Genomic DNA, 27,185 nt, shown 5'->3' with positions numbered 1-27,185 from the left:
AAAACAACAAAATAATGTGCCAGTGAGGAGTTCCATTCTATTTTCAGAATTGCATACTCCAGTGGTATATGCTTGCAGTAATGCCAGTCTGATGATCTTTTGGAATGGATCTAAAGCTAATCACACTGGATGGTCTCTAGATTCTCTCTCAGTTTTCTGGAGCCGACAGGTTGGATTTATACAGGAGACCTGCAGCTGTGTAATAACTATTGCTGTCATTTGGGGTTTTCATATTAATTTATGATCTTTTCTGTTCTTCTAAATCACTCTGGATCAACATGTTAGGGCATGTTAGGTTAGGCTATGGGTTGAACTAGATGGACTTACAGTCTTCCTTCAACCTTAATAACTATACTATACTATACTACTATATTTCACATGACCCCATCTGTCAGTGAACTTTTACAATCTTTGTTTCAGGGCAAAGATCTGATGCATATTAATACTACAGGGACATATGTGAAGGCTGATGAACAGTGGAAAGAGGAGATTTCTTCAGATAACTTCACAGGTGAGTAGTGACTAAATGCAGAGATGTCACAGATCCTACTCAGTCAATGGCTTGCAGAATTACTTTATATGTTTAATGTTTTTAGTCTATGTTATACAGAGCTTTACGTGTGGATTTTACACTTTTAAGATTTAGTGTTTAAAAATAAATAACACTTTCTGCCATAATTTCTTCTGAGCTGCTGTAGAGTAGATGCTTCTGTGTTCACTGTCCTGTCCATCACAGAAAAATATTTAGAATTGAGAGTCCTCAGTGGTTGATACCTTTTAATGGCTAATTGAAAAGATGGTAACAAATTGCAAGCTTTCGAGACTACACAGGTCTCTTCATCAGGCATGGTCTAATACAAATTCTGAAGAATCACATATTAATGCACAACATAGCACAGAAAAAAAAAACATGGATAAGACAGGTGACATGAAGCAGAATTACCATGAGTGATAAACAGTTATGTCCATAAATATTGGACCACTTCTTAGATAAGGAATGTTTTATTGTCCTCCGATTGGGGTCTGGGTCTGTTGTGATGACCCCCTCAGTCTGAGGGGCAAGTTCCTTAGTTGATGTAAAAAGACATAAATCCATGCGACACATTCATTCAACCACTAAGACAGTCAAAGGTCGTTATCAGTTTATATTCCCAGACTCTTCTGTCTCTCTGAGTTTTGAAGTTACCTTTTAACACAAGTACCGTATATACTCGAGTATAAGCCGAGATTTTCAGCCCACTTTTTTGGGTTGAAAGTGACCCTCTCGGCTTATACTCGAGTCAGTGTCGGCGTGGGGTCGGCGGGTGAGGGGGAGCGGCAGCTATCACATACTCACCTGTTATGGTTTCCAATGGCAAGGAAACATCAGAAGCATAGAATAAACGGACAAGCTCTCGGGTGATGGAAACTAGAGCTGACCGCGATGCTAAACCTACACACCACACTAGAAGTAGCCAGGGGGCATTCCTGCGTTGTCTCTAGATGCCGCGCGCCAGCCGGAGAACTAACTACCCCTGGTAGAAGAAAACACAGTCCTGGCTTGCCTCCAGAGAATGTCCCCACAGGAGATAGCAGCCCCCCACATATAATAACGGTGAGAGCAGATGAAAAGACACACGTAGTATGAAAGCAGATTTAGCACAGAGAGGCCCGCTAACTAAATAGCAGAAAGATACAACAGAGGACTTCGCGGTCAGCTGCAAAACCCTTCAAAACACCATCCTGAAATTACCTTAACTCATGTGACAACTCATGCCACTGGAGTGGTAATTTCAGCCCAACAAGAGCTTCCAGCTGCAGAGATTCACATAAGTGCAAACTGGACAAAACATACAAAAATAGACTTAAGGACTAAGTGTCCAACTTAGCTGAGCAGAAAACTGGGAGCAGGAACATGCAACAGAATCACTCTGGATACATTGATGGCCAGCATTAGAATGACTGAGGAGCAAGGTTAAATAGGATACTCCCACATCCTGATAGGAACAGGTGAACTGAGAAGGCAAAGCTTGCAGGACACCAGTACCACAAGAGACCACCGGGGGAGCCCACGAACCGAATCACAACACTCACCTGCTCCTGGCGCGGTCCCTGTATGTCCCAAGGTCTCCGGGCAGCTCTTCCTGTGTTCAGCGGTCACGTGATACCGCTCATTAAAGTAATGAATATGCATGCATATTCATTACTGTAATGAGCGGTACATGACCGCTGAACACAGGAAGATGCCGCTGGCTCCCGGAGACCATCTGATAGTAAGACGCTGCCAGGGACCGCGCCGGGTTCAGGTGAGTATTATTGGGGGAGGTGAGCATTGCGCGATAGTCACCTTGCTCGTTCCACCGCTGCGCGCTGCTCTGTCTTCCGTCCTCTTGCTGTGACTGTTCAGGTCATCGCGATGACGCAATTAGTGTGCGCGCCGCCCTCTGCCTGAACAGTCAGTGCCGAGGATGGAAGACAGAGAGCAGTGCGCATGTTGTGCATAAATATGTGATTCTTCAGAATTTGTATTAGTCTATGCCTGATGAAGAGACCTGTGTAGTCTCGAAAGCTTGCAATTTGTTACCATCTTTTCAGTTAGCCATTAAAAGGTATCAACCACTGAGGACTCTCAATTCTAAATATATTTCTATCTACTGGCTAAGACGGTACAAAGATATATATCTTTCCTGTCCATCACAGGACACTGTGCTCAGTGGATGACTCTAAATATACTTTTGAAGATTGTTAGTGTTGTGAACCTCTGATACAGAATGATATAGAAGAAAATAGCCGACAGGAGCGCTTCAGATAATGACCATCTGAAGAATAAAAGATGCAGTCATTAAACCCTTCACTCCTGAGCCTGTTTTCACCTTCCTGATCAGACCAAATTTTACAATTCTGGCCAATGTTACTTTATGTTGTACCAACTCTGGAACACTTCATCGAATCACAATAATTGAGACAGTTTTTTCGTAACACATTGTACTTTATGATATTGTTAAATTCAGATCCAAATTTTTTGAATTAATTCATTGGAATTTTGGCAAGAATTAAGCAATTTTCAAACTTTCAATTTTTATATTCTTAACGCCTTTCCGATACTTGCCATATATATACGCCATGGTTGAGAAGTACTTCGAATCATAAAATATTAGCATTGGAAGGGACTTCAACGGTCATCCTGTCCAACCCCCTGCTCAATGGAGGATTCTTTAAACCATCTCAGACAAATGTCTGTCCAGCCTCAGTTTGAAGACTTCCATTGAAGGAGAACTCGCCACCTCTCATGGCAGCCTGTTCCACTTGTTGATCACACTCACTGTCTAAAAGTTTTTTCTAATATCTAATCTGTATCTTCTCCCATTCAGTTTCATTCTATTGATTTTCTTTTTTCCATGTGTAAATGAGAATAATGTTGATCTCTCTACACTGTGACATCTGTAGCTGTAGACAGCTATTAAGTCTCCTCTTAGCCTTCTTTTTTGTAAGCTAAACATTCCCAGATCCTTAAACCGCTTACCATCCTGGTAGCTCTTCTCTGAATTTGCTCCAGTTTTTCAATGTCTTTTTTAAAATGTGGTGTCCAGAACTGGACACATAATTCCAGATCAGGCCTGACCAAGGAGGAGTAGAGGGGGATAATTATTTAACGCGAACCTGCCACCAGGTTTGGCCGATATAAGATATGGCCACCGCCTTTCAGGGCTTATCTACAGCATTCTATAATGCTGTATATCCGACCTGAAAGAAAAGAACAATAAGTTTTATTACACTCACCCAGGGGTGGTCCGGTCCGATGGTTGTTGCAGGTCCGGGTCCGGCGCCTCCCATCTTCTTATGATCGCCTCCCTCCTGCTTGCTTCATGGCTCCTCGGCATCGCGCTCCTGCACAGGTGTACTTATCTGCCCAGTACTTTGCTCTGCCCTCAACAGGCAGAATGCATTGCCAACTGTCCATAAATTTATGGGCAGTCTGTGAAAATGCAAATGCAGGTGCTTTTTTTGCTGTCCATTGTGTCCCGAAAAAAAAGCACAATCCATGATTTTTTTTTTGTTCCAAAGCTTACCACTGTGCATGTGCAAATGCTCCTCACTTCACTGCAGTGAACTTGAGAGAGGAGAGAGGGTAGGACAGAGCCTAAAGGTACCGTCACACTCAGCGACGCTGCAGCGATATAGACAACGAGCCGATCGTTGCAGCGTCGCTGTTTAGGTCACTGGGGAGCTGTAACACAGACAGCTCTCTCCAGCGACCAACGATCAGGGGAACGACTTCGGCATCGTTGAAACTATCTTCAACGATGCCGAAGTCCCCCTGCTGCACCCGGGTAACCAGGGTAAACATCGGGTTACTAAGTGCAGGGCTGCGCTTAGTAACCCGATATTTACCCTGGTTACCATTGTAAAAGTAAAGAAAAAAAACAGTACATACTCACCTTCTGATGTCTGTCACGTCCCCCGGCGTCCACAGGGTTACGCGCTGCTGCTCAGAGCTTCCTGCACTGAATGTGTCAGCACCAGCAGTAAAGCAGAGCACAGCGGTGACGTCACCGCTGTGCTCTGCTTTACGGCCGGCTCTGACACAGTCAGTGCAGGAAGCTCTCGGCAGCAGCGCATAACCCTGTGGACGCCGGGGTTGTGACAGACATCAGAAGGTGAGTATGTACTGTTTTTTTTTTACTTTTACAATGGTAACCAGGGTAAATATCGGGTTACTAAGCGTGGCCCTGCACTTAGTAACCCAATGTTTACCCTGGTTACAAGTGAATACATCGCTGGATCGGCGTCACACACGCTGATCCAGCGATGACAGCGGGTGATCAAGCGACAAAATAAAGTTCTGGACTTCTAGCTCCGACCAGCGATATCACAGCGGGATCCAGATCGCTGCTGCGTGTCAAACACAACGAGATCGCTATCCAGGACGCTGCAACGTCACGGATCGTCGTCGTTCTCGCTGCAAAGTCGCTTAGTGTGAAGGTACCTTAAGGGAGGATCAATAGACATCAGACAATCAGTGGTAAGCTCACGCTTACCGTGTGAACCCCCTTTGTTTTCCTCTGCCTGCCTCTGAATCAGAGACACCATTCCGGCATTGGTGTGCAGCTACTGCTCTCCTGCTGAGCTCCCTCCTGGCCTGGTGCCCAATCTCCTCTGCAGTGTCATGATGTGACATGACCCAATGGGGGGGTGTCGGTCAGCAGACGGGGCAACACACACACACAACGGCATGGAAATGGGGAGAGGAAGGCACTACTGATAGGAAAATAAGGGATGGTCACCACCTGAGCTCAAACCTGAGCCTGTCACTGCACTCCCCTAATTCCCTAAGTGGATCCTTTCCCCATCTCCGTCAGGAACCTCGTCGCTCGCTGTCACTTAGCACTGCCCTGGCTAGTACACTGGCCAACAAGGGGCGCTAGTCTCACCACTGCAGATAGTACCACGCAGGGGACAGTGACAAACACGAAAAGGAAAAGGAAAAACACAACACTTAGCTTCCAGACACCGCTGCCAAGCTCCACACTGCAGATGACACAGAAACAGGATTCCAAACACCAGAAGTAGCTGACACCAGAGAGCTGCAACTGCACGGTTGGTCTCCATAGAGAAATTCTGCCACCAACAGTCAACTGATGCATCAAGTGACCATTTAAAGGATGCTGAGGGTGGTCACTACCCACATCAGCTGACCCAGCAACTCTGCAGTTACAGCAGATTGCCGGTGGGAGAAAAACTGACATTAACTCTCGCTGGTCCTGAAAGGAAAAAAGCTACATTTAAAACAGAGTCGAACCAGAGCTGCCACAAATCCAAAAAGAGATCGTGACTGACCCCTGGACCCTCAACACCAAACCTCACCGGAAACAACGTACGGTGAGGACACCTTGATCCACTAGAGTTAACCTCTGGAGTCACCTTATCCTCAGGTTTATGCAAACGCAGCCCAAAGGAAATGGCAATAACCTAGGCTCCGGAGGCGCCACAAATCTCCAGAGCGCCGACCTGTGGAATACGTTGTGTGCGTGCATTACTGGGGGTAACTCCAGCTGGAAAGTCCCCAGACTGAGAATGGTCGACACCCGATACGTCCCGATCACTCTAGAACTACAGGTTCCAGAAGCATACTTCCACCTGTTTTTTGGTGGACACCCACATGTATTCATTCACACACAGGTCTGGACCTGAACGTTTATTTCCACGCATGCGTTTGCCACAGGATGGTGAACTCTTTGAGGAACTGACAGCAGAGGCGTCTCCCTGTGTCGACAAACTCTTACCCTCACTACATTCAGAGGGAAACACCACCTTCTCTTTACCTCTCCTCCTAAGAGGACTCATACCCATACTCCCTGGCATCGCCTCAGCTGCCCCCACCGGAGAAGAAGGGGTAGGTTTCAGAAAGATGACAGAGACAGTAGCTCCTGGGCAGCAGTCCTTACAGGACTGGTCCCAGAGGACTACTTCCCTGGACCGCCAATTTATTACCAGATTGTGTTTCTTCAACCAAGGGAGGCCTAAGATGATGGGAGTTGGCATACCCTCCAAGACGTAGCATGACAGGGACTCTTCATGACGAGTCCCTATACGCAGGTTTATACGATCTACGACTTGGGTCACCCTCCCCTGGCTGAGTGGGACAGAGTCAATTGCATGAATGCTAAGGGGTCTTGCTAGCATCCCATCCATTAGACCATGGGTCTGGACAAAGCGAGATTCCACCAATTGACTCCCACTCCACTATCCACAAGCAACAGTCAGCTGATTCATCAGGTGCCCATTTAAGTTATGGTGGATGTGGTCATCAGCCCCATCAGCTGACCCAGCAACTCTGCAGTTACAGCAGATTGCCAGCGGGAGAAAAACTGACATTAACCCTCGCTGGTCCTGAAAGGAAAAAGCTACATTTAAAACAGAGTGGAACCAGAGCTGCTATGAATCCAAAAATGGATCGTGACACACAGCCTTTTCACGGTTCATTGTGACCTGCCATTGTTGTTCCAATCGTTTGGTCCCATGACTTCCACCATCAGACATCAAACACTAGTAGTCTTCTGGTGTGATCTTTTATTGTTGTCGATTGACTCTCCAGGAGGCTCTGACCCCCCTCCATGATTCCTCCTGCTGCTAGTTAGTAAGGCTGAATGCAGCAAATAGTATTAGTCACTTGAGGGTGGGAGAGGGAATGCAAAGCAGGGTGCACCACACAGTTACATAGCTCCTTTGGAACTGTACGGAAAATAGTATATATTATAATGTGTGGTTCTATCATATCATCACATTTATTATAACATATTCTTCTGTGTATATGTTTTCAATACTCCTCCGGGGTGTAACACTGTTGTGTACCGTGCAATGTATATAGGACTGCTGGAGTCCAGGGTATTGCGATATACACAGCACCATAATAATATATACCATATATCTCCCCTTATCTATCACCACACCATATGAAAACCAGAAGAAATGGAGTGCATGAAAACCACCAAGAGTAGTAAAATCCAAAATGTTTTATTAAACAAAATTACATACAGTACATGAAGTATAAACCATACATACTGGCAAAAGGAGGGGAATAGGTGTGGAGACATGCTGATACAGCAAGGGAGAGAGACAGAGACAAAATAGTAATCAAAGGTAAGTAAGGTCACAACCCATGTATAAAAAGTATAAGAACATAGGTAGTAAAAGGTGCAAAGAGACTGGTGAATAGTCAAAAAATGAAGAATTCAATGGAACACCAGACTCATGTATCCACCGTGGTGGGTCCAGCTTACCCATTGTATCTGGTAGTGTCAGTGCGTTCCCCTGCTGATCCCCGACACGCGTTTCGCGGATGCTTTTTCAAAAAGGGGAGTGTCTTTGTGCCATATCCCTGGGGTTTAAATAGGAAGTCGACCTAACCTCCGGTCTATGTGGTGCTCGTGTCCAGGACACCATGCACCAGAAATGCTTCCTTCTCCCGCGACCATCATGTCACTGTGCGCATGTGGGTGAAAGTTCACCCAGTGACGTCAATGGACATGCGCACAGTGCATAATGCGATAGCCACAAGCAAAAGAAGACAGTGCAAGAGTCAAGGCTCACTGAGGCAGCCATGTTTAAGGGGACCAGTACAGCAGACATCAAGAGGAGGACCACAAGAGAATGCCCATTAAATATTATAGATAAAATCAATAAGTGTAAATGACTAAGGTCTACAAGAGTGGGCCAGTGAATAATGGATTACAATGGCATCTTAGGCCAAGAGAGCAAGAGGATGAGAATGATGAGAAGTGTAAATAAAGTGCTTAGTGCATTTGCAGAATCTTAAAGTGACAGAGTGCTAAAAAAACACAATCAATACAGCAACAAATAAAGACCACCACATTTTATAGTATATAGTTCTATACAGCTATAAGCAACCTATGTATATTATGGTGCTTGGTATATAGCAATCCTCTGGACTCCAGCAGTTCTATATACTGAACATAGCACTGTGCACCACAGTTACATGGTTCCACTGAAGCTGTATAGAAATATATTATAATAGGCGTGGTGGTGATATGATAGCCACCCATGTAATATATATTATTTTCTATACAGTTTCAGGGGAGCTATGTATATACTCCTACTGGATTTCAGAGGAACTATTTGTCAGTATCTTTATTATTCTGTGTGTATGTATGTGTACTTTGTACATGTTGTACATCACCAAAACAAGCTAAGAAACATTAATCCCTAGCCTTGTCCAAGCACTAACTAAACAGAACAGACCCTGGTTACTCATAAATGGCAGAGCTAACCCCCGCTTAGTCAAACAAAACAGTTAATGTTCATAGCAACAAGTGTTACTTGCTGTTCTCTGCACACAGCCTGTGCAAACTCTTTTCAGAGAGTGATTCTGGCCTGTCGCTCTCTCTCAAATCAGACACCTCCAGTCTGTTCATCTTCCCTAAGCTGACTGCCTTAGGCCCTCTTCACACATCCTGATATTTTGGATACTGTAAAAGCCAGTATCGGTGCTATCCGTGTGTGGCCTCTGTGTGGTCTCGTTGTGCCATCAGTGTGCACCATCCATGTGACACGTACTGGAATAAAATGCAGAAAAGAAATGACAGATGTTTAGGTGTTAGATGTGCAGAGATAGAGTGTTGGGATCTGTACTCAATTAGGTGCAGCAGGAGGAGAACAGGAGGCGTGCTTCTTTAAAAAAAAGTCCATGCGTGTTTTTTTGCTTCATAAGCCCAGTAGTAACAACAAACGGTAAGCGGCCTTCTGAGCAGGCAAAACAACACAAAACTGCCCTTAGGCTACGTTCACATTTGCGTTGTTGTGTGTTGCGTCGGCGACGCATCGGTAACGCATGTCCATGCGCCCCCATGTTAAATATAGGGGCGCATGACCCTCTGCAAGGTTCTGTCCGACTCCACAAGGCTCTGCACAGCAAGGCTCCGCACTGCTCTACCAGGCTCTGCACGGCTCTACAAGGCTATGCACGGCTCTGCGAGTTTATTTGCTTCATAAACCCAGTAGTAACAACAAATGGTAAGCAGCCTTCTGAGCAGGCAAAACAACACAAAATTGCTCTTAGCTGGGCTCTCTGCTCCCTCAGGCCTGTGGGCACACAGGCTGGGCAATGTCGAGCATGCAGGCTCGGTCTGGAACCACACACACAGGAGGCCTTCTACCTCCCAAGACACAGGCCATGTGCCAAACAACAATCTCCATTATATAGGCTGTAACCACACTCACAGGTGAGGTATGTGGTTAGCCTGACCCGTCCATCTCTCATAGCTATTCATAGCAACCCGGACCCAGGTGCACTAAACGACATCTTAGTGCTCACGTGCACTAAAACAAAATACTCTGGGTTGCATCGCATGGAGCAGCCATCTCTGCAACACATACCTCCCATTGACTACACGGCAATTAGCCTCCTTACATACCTCCCCCTCTGCCTAAAGCCATGGGGCTTGGCACCTTCCATTACCCGACCAGAGACCCTTCTCGGTCGCCTTTGATAGTACACCCGTCTGTCAAAATCGGGCCCTGTCAGTGAACCTTTTTGGAAGGATGTATCATCTGACTCCGTCACTTCCTCTGGTAGAGTTGCCCCTTTTCCAGACCATTCTCTCCCTGACCACATCCACTGATTTATGCACTCGCGAGACTCCCCTACAGTCGAGCCTACTGTCTGGTCTGAATCTGACCCTTTGTCACTACGTCCGCTACAGGGTCTCCTGCCTATGCTACTCAGCACTGAGTTAACAGAGGAGTCACTACTTCTAACTTCAAATTGCATACTACTAGTCTTTAGAGAACTGCTTCGTCTCTCTATACCCTGGGTTGGAAGTGGTCAGCGCCTTCTTTTCATTTCTTGGTGCTGTACCTTAATCTGCAGTTTGTCCCGTCTCAGCTGCTCTACCTCTCATAAGTACGCCAGCCGATATTTCAAGGAGAATTTGAATATTTTTAAGGCTCTCCATTGACCCGACAAAGAAGAATGGAACCATCCCATTTTCGCCAGCTACCTGGGCTTCGGCCTCAGCCGAGATCCTCACATTTGCCACACCGGACTTATTCACAATTTCTTGCATCACTTGTCCAAGTCTCCCAATGACTTTCCTCGATTTCCTAGATTTCTGGGCACTTGAATGATGTCTTCCACAAATACCAGCGGACTTTGAGCTTTCCTTGCATGCTCCAGATGTCGAATGGCTTCCTTATTCCTCAACAGGATCATCTGTTTTGTGCAGAGACAGTGTAGGTGCATGTCACTCAGGATAGCCAACCGCTTCAGTGTGACTTCCCTAGTTGACAGTATAACCAACGGCTGACTCACTGGTGCCCAGTTCACACTACATGCCTCCACCGCCTTTCTAAATGCCTCATGCACAGCCTCACTGGCACACGCTTCTTGCACGTCCTCGGGTACCTCTACCAGGCACTGGAAGAGCGAAATCTCACCTTCTTGGGCATAGTGTTTGATCTTCTCATCCTGAGAGTCAGAGCGGTTTTTCAAGACGCTGACCTTCCCTGTGAGGCCGTGTGGCACTTCCCCTGCTGGATTTCTTTCATCCTGGAGGCCACTTCTTTGGTCAGTCTCTCCAGCTCACTCTCCTTAATTGTGATCAGGTCGAGACCGCTCGTTCTGTAGAGCGGAGAGCTCTGTTTTTTGGCCATCCATGTATTTCTGGAAATGGGCCTTAGCCTCCTGCTTAGACTCCTTCTTGATCTTGAGCTCTCGGCCATCTTTATCCCGCGCTTCGGCCAGGCAGCGACTCTCGTCCTCTCTCTGGAAAAGCTCCTGCTGATGCTTCTCATGGACCTCTTTGATGCATGCATTCTTCTCCTCCAAGTCAGAGGACAGTTCCCTTAGGGCTTGTTCACTTTGTGTCTTTTCTTTTCTTATTGAACTTATTTTTTACTCCAAAGCAGCAATTTCCTCAGATTTCTGTTATTTCAGACTCTTTAGTTTGGCCTCCAAATCTGCCTCTTTTTGCTTCTCACGAACCAACTCTTTGGTGAGGCCCTGGAGCTCCTGCGCTTTGTTGCAGCAGGTCATTTCCAGCTAAAGGTACCTTCACACTGAACAACTTAACAATGATAGCGATCCGTGACGTTGCAGCGTCCTGGATAGCGATATCGTTGAGTTTGACACGCAGCAGCGATCAGGATCCTGCTGTGATATCGTTGGTCGGAGCTAGAAGGCCAGCACCTTATTTCATCGCTGGATCACCCGCTGACATCGCTGGATCGGTGTGTGTGACACCGATCCAGCGATGTCTTCACTGGTAACCAGGGTAAACATTGGGTTACTAAGCGCAGGGCCGCGCTTAGTAACCCGATATTTACCCTGGTTACCAGTGTAAATGTAAAAAAAAACAAACACTACATACCTTCTGATGTCTGTCGCGTCCCCCGGCGTCCGCTTCCCTGCACTGTGTCAGCGCCGGCCGTAAAGCAGAGCACAGCGGTGACGTCACCGCTCTGCTTTAGGGCCGGCGCTTACACAGTGCAGGGAAGCGGACGCCGGGGGACGTGACAGACACCGGAATGTAAGTATGTAGTGTTTTTTTTTTTTTTTACATTTACACTGGCCCTGCGCTTAGTAACCCGATGTTTACCCTGGTTACCCGGGGACTTCGGCATAGTTGGTCGCTGGAGAGCTGTCTGTGTGACAGCTCTCCAGCGACCACACAACGACGAAACAGCGACGCTGCAGCGATCGGCACTGTTGTCTATATCGCTGCAGCGTCGCTTAATGTGAAGGTACCTTAAGACGTGTTCTGCATCCTCCTGCCGAGCAAAGTGCAGCTTCTCCTTGGTGGAGCGGATGGCATGAAGCAGCGTCTGCTCCTGTGCTTTCATTTCTCTGAGCTGAGCTTTGGCTGCCGAGAGCTCGGATTCCAGGTGACGCACCTGAACCAGCAGTGCTGAGTTGGCAGCTTCCTGCAGGCTCTCCATTTTTCCTCGGAGTTCTTCTCCAACTGCGATGTTAGATGTTGAATCCCTACCACCACCCTAGGTCAGTTTTATTTTCCCCACATCATCAACTACCTCTGTGCTGTGGGTTTGTCAGTGGTAAAGTGACTTCCTTATCAAGGGTATTAACCTTGTTTGCCCTGACCCTGTCTTTCTGTGGCCACCGTGTCCCCGGCGACGAGAGGAAGACTTGCCATCTGTACCATGGTCAACCTTACCGCACTTTTTCCCTGTCTGACTGGGAGTCCCCACTACTCATCCTGTCATCCCGGAACAACAAGTCCCCACTTAAACAGGTGTCCAACCCCTTTTCTGGAACGACCCTGATTTTAACGGTCACACTGTTGGTCATCCCTAATTCTGAGACATCGACCTTAGGGGGTGCTACCTCCTCCTCACCACCAGGAACCCCTACAGCCACGTACTGCGGTGGGCCTTCCTTAGGGTCATTCCGGCTCCACCCTGAGCAGTCAGACTCTCCCCTTTCCTTCCACAAGTCCCAAAACAATTCAAAGTCCTGACCGATTACAATAGGGAATGGCAAGTCCAGGACTACAGGGACGTCATGGCTGGTAATAACCGTGGGTGTCTCAATGATTACCCTGGGCACCGGATAATCCCTAGGGACTCCATGGATGCAGTGGACCTCCATCCTCCTTCCATGGATCCGATAGAAAGGGAGTGTAGCGCTCACCAGGATCACCAAACTCCAGAAGTCCGGTCACGTTCTCTTCATTGACTTCTACAGAGCACCTCTGTAACATTTTGTCCGATGTATAGTTGACACCGGATACCAGACACTCACTGTTCAAACACTGTTCCCAGCAACAGTCCTTCGGCGCATTCACCGCTACCTCTTTTTGGGCCACAACCCTATTTGGGTCAGTGCCCCCTTTTGGGGCTCCACCCCCTTTTGGGACTCCACCCCTTTCAGGGCAACCATCCCTATTTGGGTTACCACCCCCTTTTGGAACTCCACCCTCTTTCAGGCAACCATTTCTCCTTGGGGTGAATTCCGTGGACTCCCCATGCCCTCTCAGGCCCGACATTGCCTGTGCACGGCAGTCTATCCACCCCCAACAGTTCCTAACAGTGAGGGTCCGCACCGCTCTGCAAGGTTCTGTCCGACTCCACAAGGCTCTGCACAGCAAGGCTCCGCACTGCTCTACCAGGCTCTGCACGGCTCTACAAGGCTATGCACGGCTCTGCGGGTTTATTTGCTTCATAAACCCAGTAGTAACAACAAATGGTAAGCAGCCTTCTGAGCAGGCAAAACAACACAAAATTGCTCTTAGCTGGGCTCTCTGCTCCCTCAGGCCTGTGGGCACACAGGCTGGGCAATGTCCATCACGCAGGGTCGGTCTGGAGCCACACACACACAGGAGGCCTTCTACCGCTCAAGACACAGACCATGTGTCAAACAACAACCTCCATTATGTAGGCTGTAACCACACCCACAGGTGAGGTATGTGGGTAGCCTGACCCGCCCATCTCTCATAGCTAGCTGCAACCCGGACCCGGGTGCACTAAACGACATCTTAGTGCTCACATACACTAAAGCAAAATACTCCGGGTTGCATCGCAGGGATCAGCCAACTCTGCGACACATACTTCCCATTAATTACACGGCCACTAGCCTCCTTTCAAGAGAAAGATAGAGACAGATAATAGGTACAGTAAGGGTACCGTTACACTAACGATTTACCAACGATCACGACCAGCGATACGACCTGGCCGTGATCGTTGGTAAGTCGTTGTGTGGTCGCTGGGGAGCTGTCACACAGACAGCTCTCCAGCGACCAACGATGCCGAGGTCCCCGGGTAACCAGGGTAAACATCGGGTTACTAAGCGCAGGGCAGTGCTTAGTAACCCGATGTTTACCCTGGTTACCATTGTAAATGTAAAAATAAACAAACACTACATACTTACATTCCGGTGTCTGTAACGTCCCCCGCCATCTGCTTCCCGCACTGACTGTGAGCGCCGGCCGGCCGTAAAGCACAGCACAGCGGTGACGTCACCGCTGTGCTGTGCTTTTACTTTACGGCCGGCACTCACAGTCAGTGTGGGAAGCAGACGGCGGGGGACGTTACAGACCTCGGAATGTAAGTATGTACTGTTTGGGTTTTTTTTACATTTACAATGGTAACCAGGGTAAACATCGGGTTACTAAGCGCGGGCCTGCGCTTAGTAACCCGATGTTTACCCTGGTTACAAGCAAACACATCGCTGGATCGGTGTCACACACCGATCCAGCGATGACAGCGGGAGATCCAGCGACGAAATAAAGTTTCAAACGATCTGCTACGATCAGCGTATGGATATCGCTGGAACGTCACGGATCGTACCGTCGTAGCGACAAAAGTGCCACTGTGAGACGGTACCTTAAAGAGATAGCCATGACATATAATTAGTGCCATGTGTGTAGTTTACTGTCCTTGTATTTAGCTATTAATGAATGATAAAAATGGCATGTGGTCCCACCTATTTTTATTAACCAGCTGTGAGCTGGTCTTATTAGTCTGGGAAGGGCCCAATAACCATGGAGCTTCCCAGCCTATTAATATTCCCAGCCCCCAGCTGTATGCTTTGATTTTCACTGGTTATTAAAAAATGGGGGAACCTTAAAAAAAAATGACTTGGGGTCCATGGATATTGGCCCCCTCCCAGCTTCTTAAGACCAGCTCTCTGCATCCGATAGTTGCTCCAGTCCTGGTGATAAGCCTCAGCTCTCCTGGATTGCCTTGGTGCAAGGGAACACTAAAATGTTACATCCTAGATATCACTGCATGAAATATTTCAGTTTCAAATCTTCATTCACTGCATAGTGAAATGATTTGAGAGCAATGAAACATAAAAATGATCAATGTAAATCAAAATTAACCCCTTCCTGACATCGGACGGGATAGCACGTCCGACGTCAGGTCCCCTGCTTGGATGCAGGGCTCCGCGGTGAGCCCGCATCAAAGCCGGGACATGTCAGCTGTTTTGCGATCTGCCCGCGCCTATTAACTAGTTAAATGCCGCTGTCAAACGCAGACAGCGGCATTTAACTACCGCATCCGGCCGGGCAGCCGGTTATGACATCATCGCCGACCCCCGTCACATGATCGGAGGTCGGCGATGCTTCTGAATGGTAACCATAGAGGTCCTTGAGACCTCTATGGTTACTGATCCTCGGCAACTGTGAGCGCCACCCAGTGGTCGGCGCTCACAGCACACCTGCAATTCTGCTGTGTAGCAGCGATCTTATGATCGCTGCTACATAGCAGAGCCGATCGGGTTGTGCCTGCTTCTAGCCTCCCATGGAGGCTATTGAAGCATGGCAAAAGTGAAAAAAAAAGTTAAAAAAAATGTGAAAAAAATAAAAAAAACATAAAAGTTTAAATCACCCCCCTTTCGCCGCAATCAAAATAAATCAATTAAAAAAAAATCAAACCTACACATATTTGGTATCGCCGCGTTCAGAATCGCCCGATCTATCAATAAAAAAAAAAGCATTAACCTGATCGCTAAACGGCGTAACGAGAAAAAAAATCGAAACGCCAGAATTACGTTTTTTTAGTCGCCTCGACATTGCATTAAAGTGCAATGACGTGCGATCGAAAGAACGTATCTGCACCGAAATGGTATCATTAAAAACGCCAGCTCGGCACACAAAAAATAAGCCCTCAACCGACCCCAGATCATGAAAAATGGAGACGCTACGGGTATCGGAAAATGGCGCAATTTTCTTTTTTAGCAAAGTTTGGAATTTTTTTTCACCACTTAGGTAAAAAATAACCTAGTCATGTTAGGTGTCTATGAACTCGTAATGACCTGGAGAATCATAATGGCAGGTCAGTTTTAGTATTTAGTGAACCTAGCAAAAAAGCCAAGCAAAAAACAAGTGTGGGATTGCACTTTTTTTGCTATTTCACCGCACTTGGAATTTTTTTCCCGTTTTCTAGTACACGACATGGTAAAACCAATGATGTCGTTCAAAAGTACAACTCGTCCCACAAAAAATAAGCCCTCACATGGCCAAATTGACGGAAAAATAAAAAAGTTATGGCTCTGGGAAGGAGGGGAGTGAAAAACGAAAACAGAAAAACGGAAAATCCCACGTTCATGAAGGGGTTAATATCCCATGGAGGTCTGGATTTGAAATGATACTCAAAATCAAAGTGGGAAATCAAATTACAGGCTGAACCTACTTCAGTGGAAATGCCTCAAGACAAAGAAATTATGCTCAATAGTGTGTGCGGCCTCCATGCTCCTGTATGACCTCCCTACATTGTTTGAGCATGCTTCTGATGAGGTGGCTAATGTTTTCCTGAGGGATCTCCTCCCAGACCTGGATTAAAGCATCAGTCAACGTCTGGACAGTCTGTGGTGCAAAGTGGTGTTGGTGGATGGATCGAGGCATTATGTCCCAGATATGCTTGATTGGGTTCAAGTTTGCGGAACGAGCAGGCCAGTCCATAGCACCAATGCCTTCATCATGCAGGAACTGCTGACACACTTCAACCACATGAGGCCTAGCATTGTCATTCATCAGAAGGAACCCAGGGCCCTCTGCTCCTGTATATGGTCTCAGAATGGGTCAGATAATCTCATCCATGTACCTAATGGCAGTCAGGGTGCCTCTGACTAGCACAAGAAGGGCTGTGTGGCCCTTCAAAGAAATGCCGCCCCACACCATTACTGACCTGCTGCCAAACCGGTCATGCTGGGGGATGTTGAAGGCAGCAGAATGTTCTCCACAACATCTTCAAACTCTGTCACATATTTCACATGTGCTCAGTGTGAACTTGATCTCATCCATTAAGCACATAGGGAGCCAATGGCAAATCTGACAATCTTGGTGTTCTCTGGCAAATGGCAATCACCCTGCATGGTATTGGGTTGTAAGCACAACACCCACTTGTGGAAGTCGAAGCCCTCATATAACCCTCATGGAGTCTGTTTCTGACAGTTTGACCAGACACATGGATGTTAAGGTATGTTCAGACTATTACCACCATCTTTAGAATAGTAAAAAAGTGTATACATTTTTTATTTTAACAATTATTTTTATTAATTGTAAATCACACAGCCAGACAGAAAATAATTGTAAACCAGACCCTTACTGTTAAAGGCATTGTGGTTCATGAATCAGGATTAATAAGCATTTTCATATAACATTGCTCATCATGTATTTACCATTCCAGGCATAAGTATATTGTTTTATAATAGAAGACATCCATATAGCCACTAGCAGGCATCGTCTCTCAGCACGCTACAGTCACCTCTCAGCAATTCCATCTGCTCCAACATTAAGCGGTTGGTCTGCTCAAATGCGCATTCCTGGGTCTGGACCAGAGTTTTAACGACTTTCTTCATAGTACGGGCTTGTGACTGCATAATAAACGGAGATTGTACCCAAGCCATCAACCGGTCATGCCCCCCCCCAAATGCTTCTTCTGCCTCCAGTAATCTTCGTAAACCTGACGATTCACAGGAACAGCAGATTGCAACCCTCACTGTCCTGTGAAGCCTGTATGTCATGCCATTACCTTTAACCTCCATGCCTGCATTCTCCACTATATTGTAATGCTCTAGGAGCGTTGTAGGGCGGCATGGCAGTGACCTAGGTGTACACAGTCTTTATAAGCATAACGTGTGGCTTTATCTTCAGCCAAAGTGTAGCAAGCAACAAAGCAACCAAAAAACAACAGACTTGCCCTGCTAGGAACTACCTAATACATCATACCTCTGATTCATGCTACCAGGGATGTATGTGGGCTTGGTTCTCCACCAACTCAGCATTTAGCACATTTAACCATTTTGCATATCCTTCTCAGAAATACACCATATCAGTCTAAAGGCTCTCTCTCAAGCTGTTTTCCAGCCTTTTCAGTGTCTATAATGAGGCGACCTCTATCAGATGAGCTGAATAAGCCTCAAGCGCTACTTGTACAGGAGCTGGAGTGGGAGTGATGAGTCCCCACCACACAATCTCCTCATTACTACAATAAAACCTGGCTGGGACTACCATAAATAAAACGGCTCAGCACCTAAGCTGCTGCACCAATCAGTACTGTGAGAAAAGAAAAAAAGTTGTTCCAGCTTCATATTCGTAAAATTTTAATTTGATACTTTATTGATCCATTAAAAGCAGTAGATGTATAGCTCTCCAAATGCACAACGGGAAAAAAGAGCGACGTATTTCGACTACTGAAGAAATGTGTCATTCTTTTTTCCCGTTGTGCATTTGGAGAGCTATACATCTACTGCTTTTAATGGATCAATAAAGTATCAAGTTTGAATTTTACGAATATGGAGCTGGAACAAGTTTTTTTTCCTTTTCTCACATGTGACTACGTCGATCAACACGGAGTTCCGTGCACCTGTGATAGCTGTTTTGTGAGCTGGCTTTATTTGTTTGTCTACCAATCAGTACTACCCGGTTTTATTATCTAGTCCAGCTTAACTTTTTAAGAGAGATATACACTCCATGTCCTACCTTTTGGCCTCCTATATATAAATATATTTATGTATATGTAATATATTTATATAATATATTTCTAATTATATCCTAATTTTTTACATTCAGCAGCATGGCTTTTGGGGGTATGGTATGCATTAGGGGTGTGGCAAATGTTCATAACCTTTTTTGACCAACTGTGAATTTTGGTTCAGTTGTCCAGAAAAAAAAGTAATGATAGGTTGGCAGCCCTAAATGTAGAATTAACTTCTGACAGTGTTTCCTCTCTGCTGTGTGGTCTAGATGGGTCTCAAAGTTATTTAAGCAACTGAAATCTTTCTGTCCACTGCCAGTTATAATCTGGTTTGTTTCTGTGAAATTTGTGTGCCTTTCTATTCTCCCAGTGGACATTCCTGATTTTTTTTATTTTTTACCTCAGTTCACTTTTTTGCAATTCTTTTCGATTTTGTCTTCATATCGACATCCTCATTCTGATCTGGCTACCTGACTATTCTCTTGCATCTGGTTCGCTTCTCCAGATAGCAGCTCTTCCAAGAAACCAATTCAGTTGACCCAATTGTAAGACCAGTTCCCTGTACAGGAGTTAAATAAAGGGTGAAGGCCAGAGTTATCCTGAAATGTGCTAGATGAAATGGCTAGCGCCAAGTCTGTTCGATGTAGCTTTTTTGAGCCTGCGGCCTCAAACAGACATATGAATGTGTGCATGACCAGTCTGTGCTTTTCCCATGTGCTTTGCTCTGTGCTAGAGTGCTAGTACCTGGCAGAGCGTGCATAACATGGAATCACCTAATAAAACTTATTACGGGTTTCTTTTGAAAATGTAACTAGAAATTATTGGTGACAAACAGTGAAACGTGGACCAATGGAGACGATGGCTACAATAGAGAAGTAAAAATTTGAAGGAGTACAACCTGGTGGCCTAATACCATAAACTCACACACTATTTTGTAGTCTACGATCTTAGTCTGTCGATAATTGAATTCTATTGTAGTTTGTATGGAAATGTTATAAAGTATATAACAAAATAAATATTAATATAATTTAAATGCTGTGATATATAAAATAATTAAATCAGTTTTATATTTGGCAGGTGACTGTACCAGAAGCACCGAAGGATATGTGATATTCTCAGATTTTGCAGCTGATAATCATAGTAGCATATCTGATACATGTGAAGAACCTGTAGTTTTCGGAGATACAACTCAAGCTCATCTAAGAAAAAATCTAACACCTGATCATTTTCATCAGGTTCTCTCTTCTGCTCCATCAAAGACAAATATGCAAAATGAAAGTCAGAGAAGTACCGTTAAAAATGAAGTAGCTAACATGGGGGAGAAATCATTTTTATGTTCAGAATGTGGTAAATATTACAGTAGCAAATCCAGCCTTGTTACACATCAGAGAATTCACACAGGGGAAAAGCCATATTCATGTTCAGAATGTGGTAAGTGTTTTACCGAAAAATCATATCTTGTTGTACATCAGAGAATTCACACAGGGGAAAAGCCATTTTCATGCTCAGAATGTGGGAAATGTTTTAACCGCAAAGCATTTCTTGTTAGCCATCTGAGAATTCACACAGGAGATAAGCCATTTTCATGTTCAGAATGTGGGAAACGTTATAGTCAGAAAGGTAAACTGGTAATACATCAGAGAAATCACACAGGAGAAAAGCCATTTTCATGTTCAGAATGTGGGAAATGTTTTAACCGCAAAGCAAATCTTGTTACACATCTGAGAATTCACACAGGAGATAAGCCATTTTCATGTTCAGAATGTGGGAAAAGTTATAGTATGAAAGCCAGCCTTGAAATACATAAGAGAGTTCACACAGGAGAGAAGCCATTTTCATGTTTAGAATGTGGGAAAAGTTATAGTGAGAAAGGTAAACTTGTAATACATCAGAGAAGTCACACAGGGGAAAAGCCATTTTCATGCTCAGAATGTGGTAAATGTTTTAGCTTTAAAACAAATCTTGTTAGCCATCTGAAAATTCACACAGGAGATAAGCCATTTTCATGTTCAGAATGTGGGAAAGGTTTTACAGAAAAAGCATATCTGGTTAAACATCAGAGAATTCATACAGGTGAAAAGCCCTTTTCATGCTCAGAATGTGGGAAATGTTATAATGAGAAAGGTAAACTTGTAATACATCAAAGAATTCACACAGGAGAGAAGCCATTTTCATGTTCAGAATGTGGGAAACGTTATGGTGAGAAAGGTAAACTTGTAATACATCAGAGAAGTCACACAGGGGAGAAGCCATTTCCATGCTCAGAATGTGGGAAATGTTTTAATTATAAAACCAATCTTGTTACCCATCTGAAAATTCACACAGGAGATAAGCCATTTTCATGTTCAGAATGTGGGAAATGTTTTACAGAAAAATCATATCTGATTAAACATCAGAGACTTCATACAGGGGAACAACCATTTTCATGCTCAGTATGTGGGAAACGTTACAGTGAGAAAGGTAAACTTGAAATACATCAGAGAGTTCACACAGAAGAGAAGCCATTTTCATGCTCCGAATGTGAAAAATATTTTAAATACAAATCAGATCTTGGTAAACATCAAAAAATTCATTCAAGGGAGAAGTCATTTTCATGCTTAGAATGTGGGAAATGTTTTACAGAAAAATCCTATCTGGTTAAACATCAAAGAATTCACACAGGGGAGAGGCCATATCCATGTTTAACTTGTGGGAAATGTTTTGGACTTAAATCACATTTAGTCACACATCAGAGAATTCACACAGGGGAGAAACCATTTTCATGTTCAGAATGCGGGAAAAATTTTAGGACTAAATCAGAACTTTCTATCCATCAAAGAACTCACACAGGGGAGAAACCATTTCCATGTTCAAATTGTGGAAAATGTTTTAGTCGTAAATCAAAACTTGTTACACATCAGAAAATTCACACAGGGGAGAAACCATATTCATGTTCAGAATGTGGGAAATGTTATAGGGATAAATCAGAACTTTATATACATCAAAGAACTCACACAGGGGAGAGGCCATTTTCATGTTCAGAATGTGGGAAATGTTTTTATCGGAAATCAATTCTTGTCAAACATAAGAGAATTCACACAGGGAAGTAGCCTTTTTTAATTGTTTTATTGACAGCATGTATCAGAAAAGCATACAAGTTATGTAAAATCACTCATCTACAAAAAAGGAAAGCAATTTAGTGCGCTAAATGATTATTAAAAATGTATACAATTACCAGTGAACATTTGTTATTAAAAGCTGGTAAGTATAAAATGATATTCCTGTATTGCAACAAAGTATGTATTTTATATTGGTAGAACTACTGTATAAAAGTGTTTGTTTACTTTCTTCCATCCTTTTTGACATTGTCCATGGAGAGATGATGCTATACAAGATCAGAACAGTTGCCAAGTAAACCGTTCAATGCCCGCTTATCTCATCCAATTATGAATATAATGCAGTAATACTTTATTTTTATTTATTATAAATTATACAGTGTTACTGTATTAACCAGAAAAATCAATGAGCCTTTGTGCCCTGAAAGCTTTTAAATATAATTTTTCTAGTTAGCCAATAAAGATATCATTCATAAAATGCATTTTCCTTTTTTGGACCTAAAAGTATTTACATTGTTTTAATATCATGCTAATCAACAGTACCAACAAATAAATAAAGGTTTATATTTGTGCTTTTGATTGCTTTGATATTTCATATAAGGCCAGGGTCACACTTGCGAGAAACTCGCACGAGTCTTGCATCTCAATACCCGGCACTGCCGCCGGCACTCGGGACCCCTGCCTAAGTTTGGAGATTTTGTAGGAATTTGATCTTCATGATGATGTCCTGCAGTTTGGTTTAATCATTCCTCATTCTTTTATATTAGGTGGTATCTTCCGCCTTGTTTTCTAGGAATGTTATATTCCCTTCTCAACATTGAAATTACAACACCAAGAGGGACAACATCTAAAGTTATGCAAATTGAGGGAGTAGCAGGTGTCACTTAACCCCTTCACCCCGAACTCTGTTTTCACCTTACTGACCAGGCCAATTTTTACAATTCTGACCATTGTCCGTTTAGGGGGTCATAAGTCTGGAAGTCTTCAACGGATCCCAGTGCTTCTGAGATTTTCTCATGACATATTGTACTTTGATAGTGGTAAAATTTCTTTGATATGACTTGCGTTTATTTGTCAAAAATATGTAAATTTGGAGAAAATGTTGCAATTTTCCCAACTTTTAATTTTTATGCCCTTAAATCAGAGTCATATCGCACAAAATAGTTAACAAATAACGTTTACCACATGTCTACTTTACATCAGCACAATTTTTGAAAGATAATTTTTTTTTTGTTAAAAAGTTATAAGGGTTAAAATTTGACCAGCGATTTCTTATTTTTACAACAAAATTTGCAAAACCATTTTTTCTAGGGACCACATCACATTTGAAGTGACTTTGAAGGGCCTATATAGCAGAAAATACTGAAAAGTGACACCATTTTAAAATCTGGACCCCTCAAGGTACTCAAAACCACATTTAAGAAGTTTATTAACCCTTCAGGTGCTTCTCAGGAATTTTTGGATTGTTGAAGGAAAAAATAAACATTTACTTTTCTTTCACACAAATTTTCCTTTAGAACAATTTTTTTTTAATTTTGCAAGAGTAACAGGGAAAATTGACCATACAGTTTCTTGCGCAATTTCACCTGAGCATGCTGATACCCCATATATTGGGGAAATCTACTGTTTAGGCACACGGCAGGGCTCAGAAAGGAAGGAGTGCCATTTCACTTTTTGAATGTAAAATTTACTGGCTTAATTAGCAGACGCCATGTCATGCTTGGGAACCCCTGATGTGCCTAAACAGTGGAAACCCCCAAACAAGTGACACCATTTTGGAAACTAGATCCCTTAGGGAACTTATTTAGATGTGTATTGAGCACATTGAACCCACGGGTGCTTCACAGAAGTTTATAATGTTAAGCCGTGGAAAAAAAATTTTTTTTTTCCCAGATGGGTCTTTATTAGATCCAAATTTTGCATTTCCATAAGGGTAACAGGAGAAATTGCTCCAAAGAATTTGTTGTGCAATTTTTCCTTTGTTTGCTGATACCCAATATGTGGAGGAAAACAACTGTTTGGGTGCACGACAGGGCTTGGAAGAGAAGGAGCGTCATTTGACTTTTTGAATGCAAAATTTGCTGGAATAATTAGCAGACGCCATGTCACGTTTGGAGAGCCCTTGATGTGCCTAAACAGTGGAAATCCCCAACAAATGACACCATATTGGAAAGCAAACCCCTTTAGAAACTTATATAGATGTATATTGAGCACATTGAAGCCACAGGTGCTTCACAGAAGTTTATAATGTTAAGCCATGAAAAAAAAAAATCACATTTTTTCCAGAAAGGTCTTTATTAGATCCAAATTTTGCATTTCCATAAGGGTAACAGGAGAAATTGCTCTAAAGGATTTGTTGTGCAATTTTTCCTTTGTTCGCCGATACCCAATATGTGGAGGTAAACAACTGTCTGGGCGCACGGCAGGGCTTGGAAGTAGAAGGAGCGTCACTTAACATTTTGAATGCAAAATTTGCTGGAATGATTAGTCAACGCCATGTCACGTTTGGAGAGCCCTTGATGTGGCTAAACAGTGGACATTCTCCACAAATGACACCATATTAGAAACTATACCCCTTTGGAAACTTATATAGATGTATATTGAGCACCTTGAACCCACAGTGCTTCACAGAAGTTTATAATGTAGAGGCTAGAGTTGAGTGAATTTGATTGGGTCTCTGCTTATTTGGCAAGCTATAGCGCTTACTGAATCAGCAACAGAGGGAACCTGGCTTCCTGGATCGTGCTGGCTGATCAGCTGTTCGGCTCTGCAGCTGTTTGTGTTGCGGCTGTGTGACAGGCATGACACATGCATGGAGAGCCCAACAAACAGCTTGCCGAATAAGCAGGGACCCGAGCAAATTCGCTCAACTCTAGTAGAGACGTTGAAATTAAAAAATCACATTTTTCCCAAATAAATAATTTTTAGCTTGATATTTTGCATTTCCATACAGGTAACAGGAGATACCACGCCGATACCACATATGTGGAAATACTACTGTTTGTGCATGGCAGGGCTTGGAAGGGATGGAGCACATTTGACTTTTTGAATACAAAATTTGATGGCATAATTTAGGGACGCCATATCGCATTTGGAGAGCCCCTGATGTGATTAAACAGTGGAAACCTCCCACAAATAACACCATTTTGGAAACTAAACCCCTTTGGCAACTTATCTAGATGTGTATTGAGCACCTTGAACCCCCAGGTGCTTCACTGAAGTTTATAACGTTAAGCCGTGAAAATGAAAAAAAATTACATTTTTCACACAAAAATCTTTTTTAGCTACAAGAGCAAAAGGAGAAAATGGACCCCAAAGTTTGTTGTGCAATTTCTCCTGAGTTCACCAATTACCTCATATGTGGTTGAGAACTATTTTTGAGGCACAGTACAAAGCTCAGAACAGAAGTAGCGCCATATTACAGTGCAGATTTTGCTGCACTTATTTGAGGGTGCCATGTCACATTGGCAGAGCCCCTGAGGTGCCAGAACAACAGAATCCCCCATAAGTGACCCAATTTTACCAATTAAACCTCTCAATGAATTCATCTAGGGGTACAGTGTTTATATTGACACCACAAGTGTGTCACAAACGTTTATACCATTGGGCAGTGAAGAAAAATAATTTACATTTTTACCACCAATATTGTGTGTTAGCCCCAAGTTTTACATTTTCATACTGGGAAACGCGTAAAAATGGTACCAAAATGTGTCCCATAATTTCTGCTGAATGTAGAAATACCCCATATGTGGATGTACAGTACTACTTAGCCATACGGAGAGACTCAGGAGAAACGGAGTGCTATTTGCCTCCTGGAGCGCAGATTTTCCTAGACTAGTTTGCGGATTCCATATAAAGAGCCCCTAAGTGCTAGAAAAGCTGAAATTATAACCCTTTGGCAGTGAATGTTGCTGAGTGAAAATAGTAAACTGACATTGTAGTGACCAGTACATTGCATATCACGGACCTGCCTATTGTGTTCCTTGGTCTTCATGATGCTTTCTGTGCTTCAAACAGAACCCTGAGACTATCACAGAGCAGGTGCATTTATACGGAGACTTGATTACACACAAGTGGATTATATTTATCATCATTAAGCATTTAGGACAACATTGGATCTTTCAGAGATCCACAATTAACTTCTGGACTGAGTTTGTGCACTGAAAGTAAAGGGGACGAATAATATTGCACTCCCCACTTTTCAGTTTTTGAATTTCCACAAAAATGTTAAATAACCAATAAATTTCGTTCAACTTCACAATTGTTCCACTTGTTGTTGATTCTTCACCAAAAATTTACATTTGGTATCTTTATGTTTGAAGCATGATATGTGGGAAAAGGTTGAAAAGTTCCAGGGAGTCGAATACTTTCGCAAGGCATTGTACATACAGAAAACACAGGCACACTGTAATGCAGGATATAGTTGGACCTGTATATACAGTATGGTACTGTGTAGGACAGGAGCTGCAAGAAAGATACACAGACAGACACTTGCAGACACACACACAGACAAGCAGAGATCATACTCACCCACCGCGACACTGTGAAGACTGAACCACTTCACCTCTGGATCTTCAGTGACTGAAGATCCAGAGTGAAGTCCTGCTGCGCTCCACAGTGGAGAATACTCTTCTCGCGCCGACATCGTGGCTCTGCCTCCTTCCTCGAAGGTAGCTGAACAAACTCTCATCTGATCTAATCCGAGGGAGCAATCGTATAGCTGAATAGGTAGCGCCTAGAAGCTTCTGTTGGGATCAGAGAAGGCTGCCGCATGCCATAAACTAAGCATTAGGTACAGGGCGGGTACTAAGGAAGTCTGGCTAGGCTAGCCAGGTCAGTGGATGCTGACGCAGGTCAGGTGCCATGACCCTGCCGCTCTGCGCCAGCCACTGACATGTAGGACCGTAGCCAGGTCCCTACACTTTCAATAGTTTCTCTTGTTAAATGTTCCTTATTAGAAACGGTTCACAGAAAAGAGACGTGTGTTTTACATGTTTTGATATATTTATCCTTATATTGGTGGGAGGCCCCCTCTTGGTGGGTGGCGCAGGGCCCCCCTAAATCTGGGCCTGCGGAGGGGTGTGGCCTAATACAAGGGGGTGTGTGGGCTGCTTCTCCTGCTGGCCGTGCAGGTGATGTATAGTCCCATGTGGGACT

At 44.1% G+C, this 27,185-nt stretch overlaps 1 protein-coding gene across 2 annotated transcripts in view; it reads left to right on the top strand.

Annotated features, from left to right (window-relative positions):
• The window catches only part of LOC143767223 (uncharacterized), a 323,645-nt gene extending 301,040 nt beyond the window's left edge, over window positions 1-22,605 (top strand). Inside the window, exons 6-7 of one of the 2 annotated variants that reach the window (XM_077255376.1) lie at window positions 421-511; window positions 20,011-22,605. In XM_077255376.1, the coding sequence (XP_077111491.1) occupies window positions 421-511; window positions 20,011-22,022 (2,103 nt within the window). In that variant the 3' untranslated portion in view covers window positions 22,023-22,605. The remainder of the gene's footprint in view (window positions 1-420; window positions 512-20,010) is intronic. The other variant, XM_077255375.1, reaches the window with a different exon arrangement.
• The last annotated feature ends 4,580 nt before the right edge of the window (window positions 22,606-27,185 follow it).

This window comes from Ranitomeya variabilis, chromosome 4 (assembly GCF_051348905.1).
Source record: "Ranitomeya variabilis isolate aRanVar5 chromosome 4, aRanVar5.hap1, whole genome shotgun sequence".
NCBI classification, from domain to species: domain Eukaryota; kingdom Metazoa; phylum Chordata; class Amphibia; order Anura; family Dendrobatidae; genus Ranitomeya; species Ranitomeya variabilis.
Note: the sequence above shows the minus strand (reverse complement) of the source record. Positions and strands in the feature narration are given on the sequence as shown.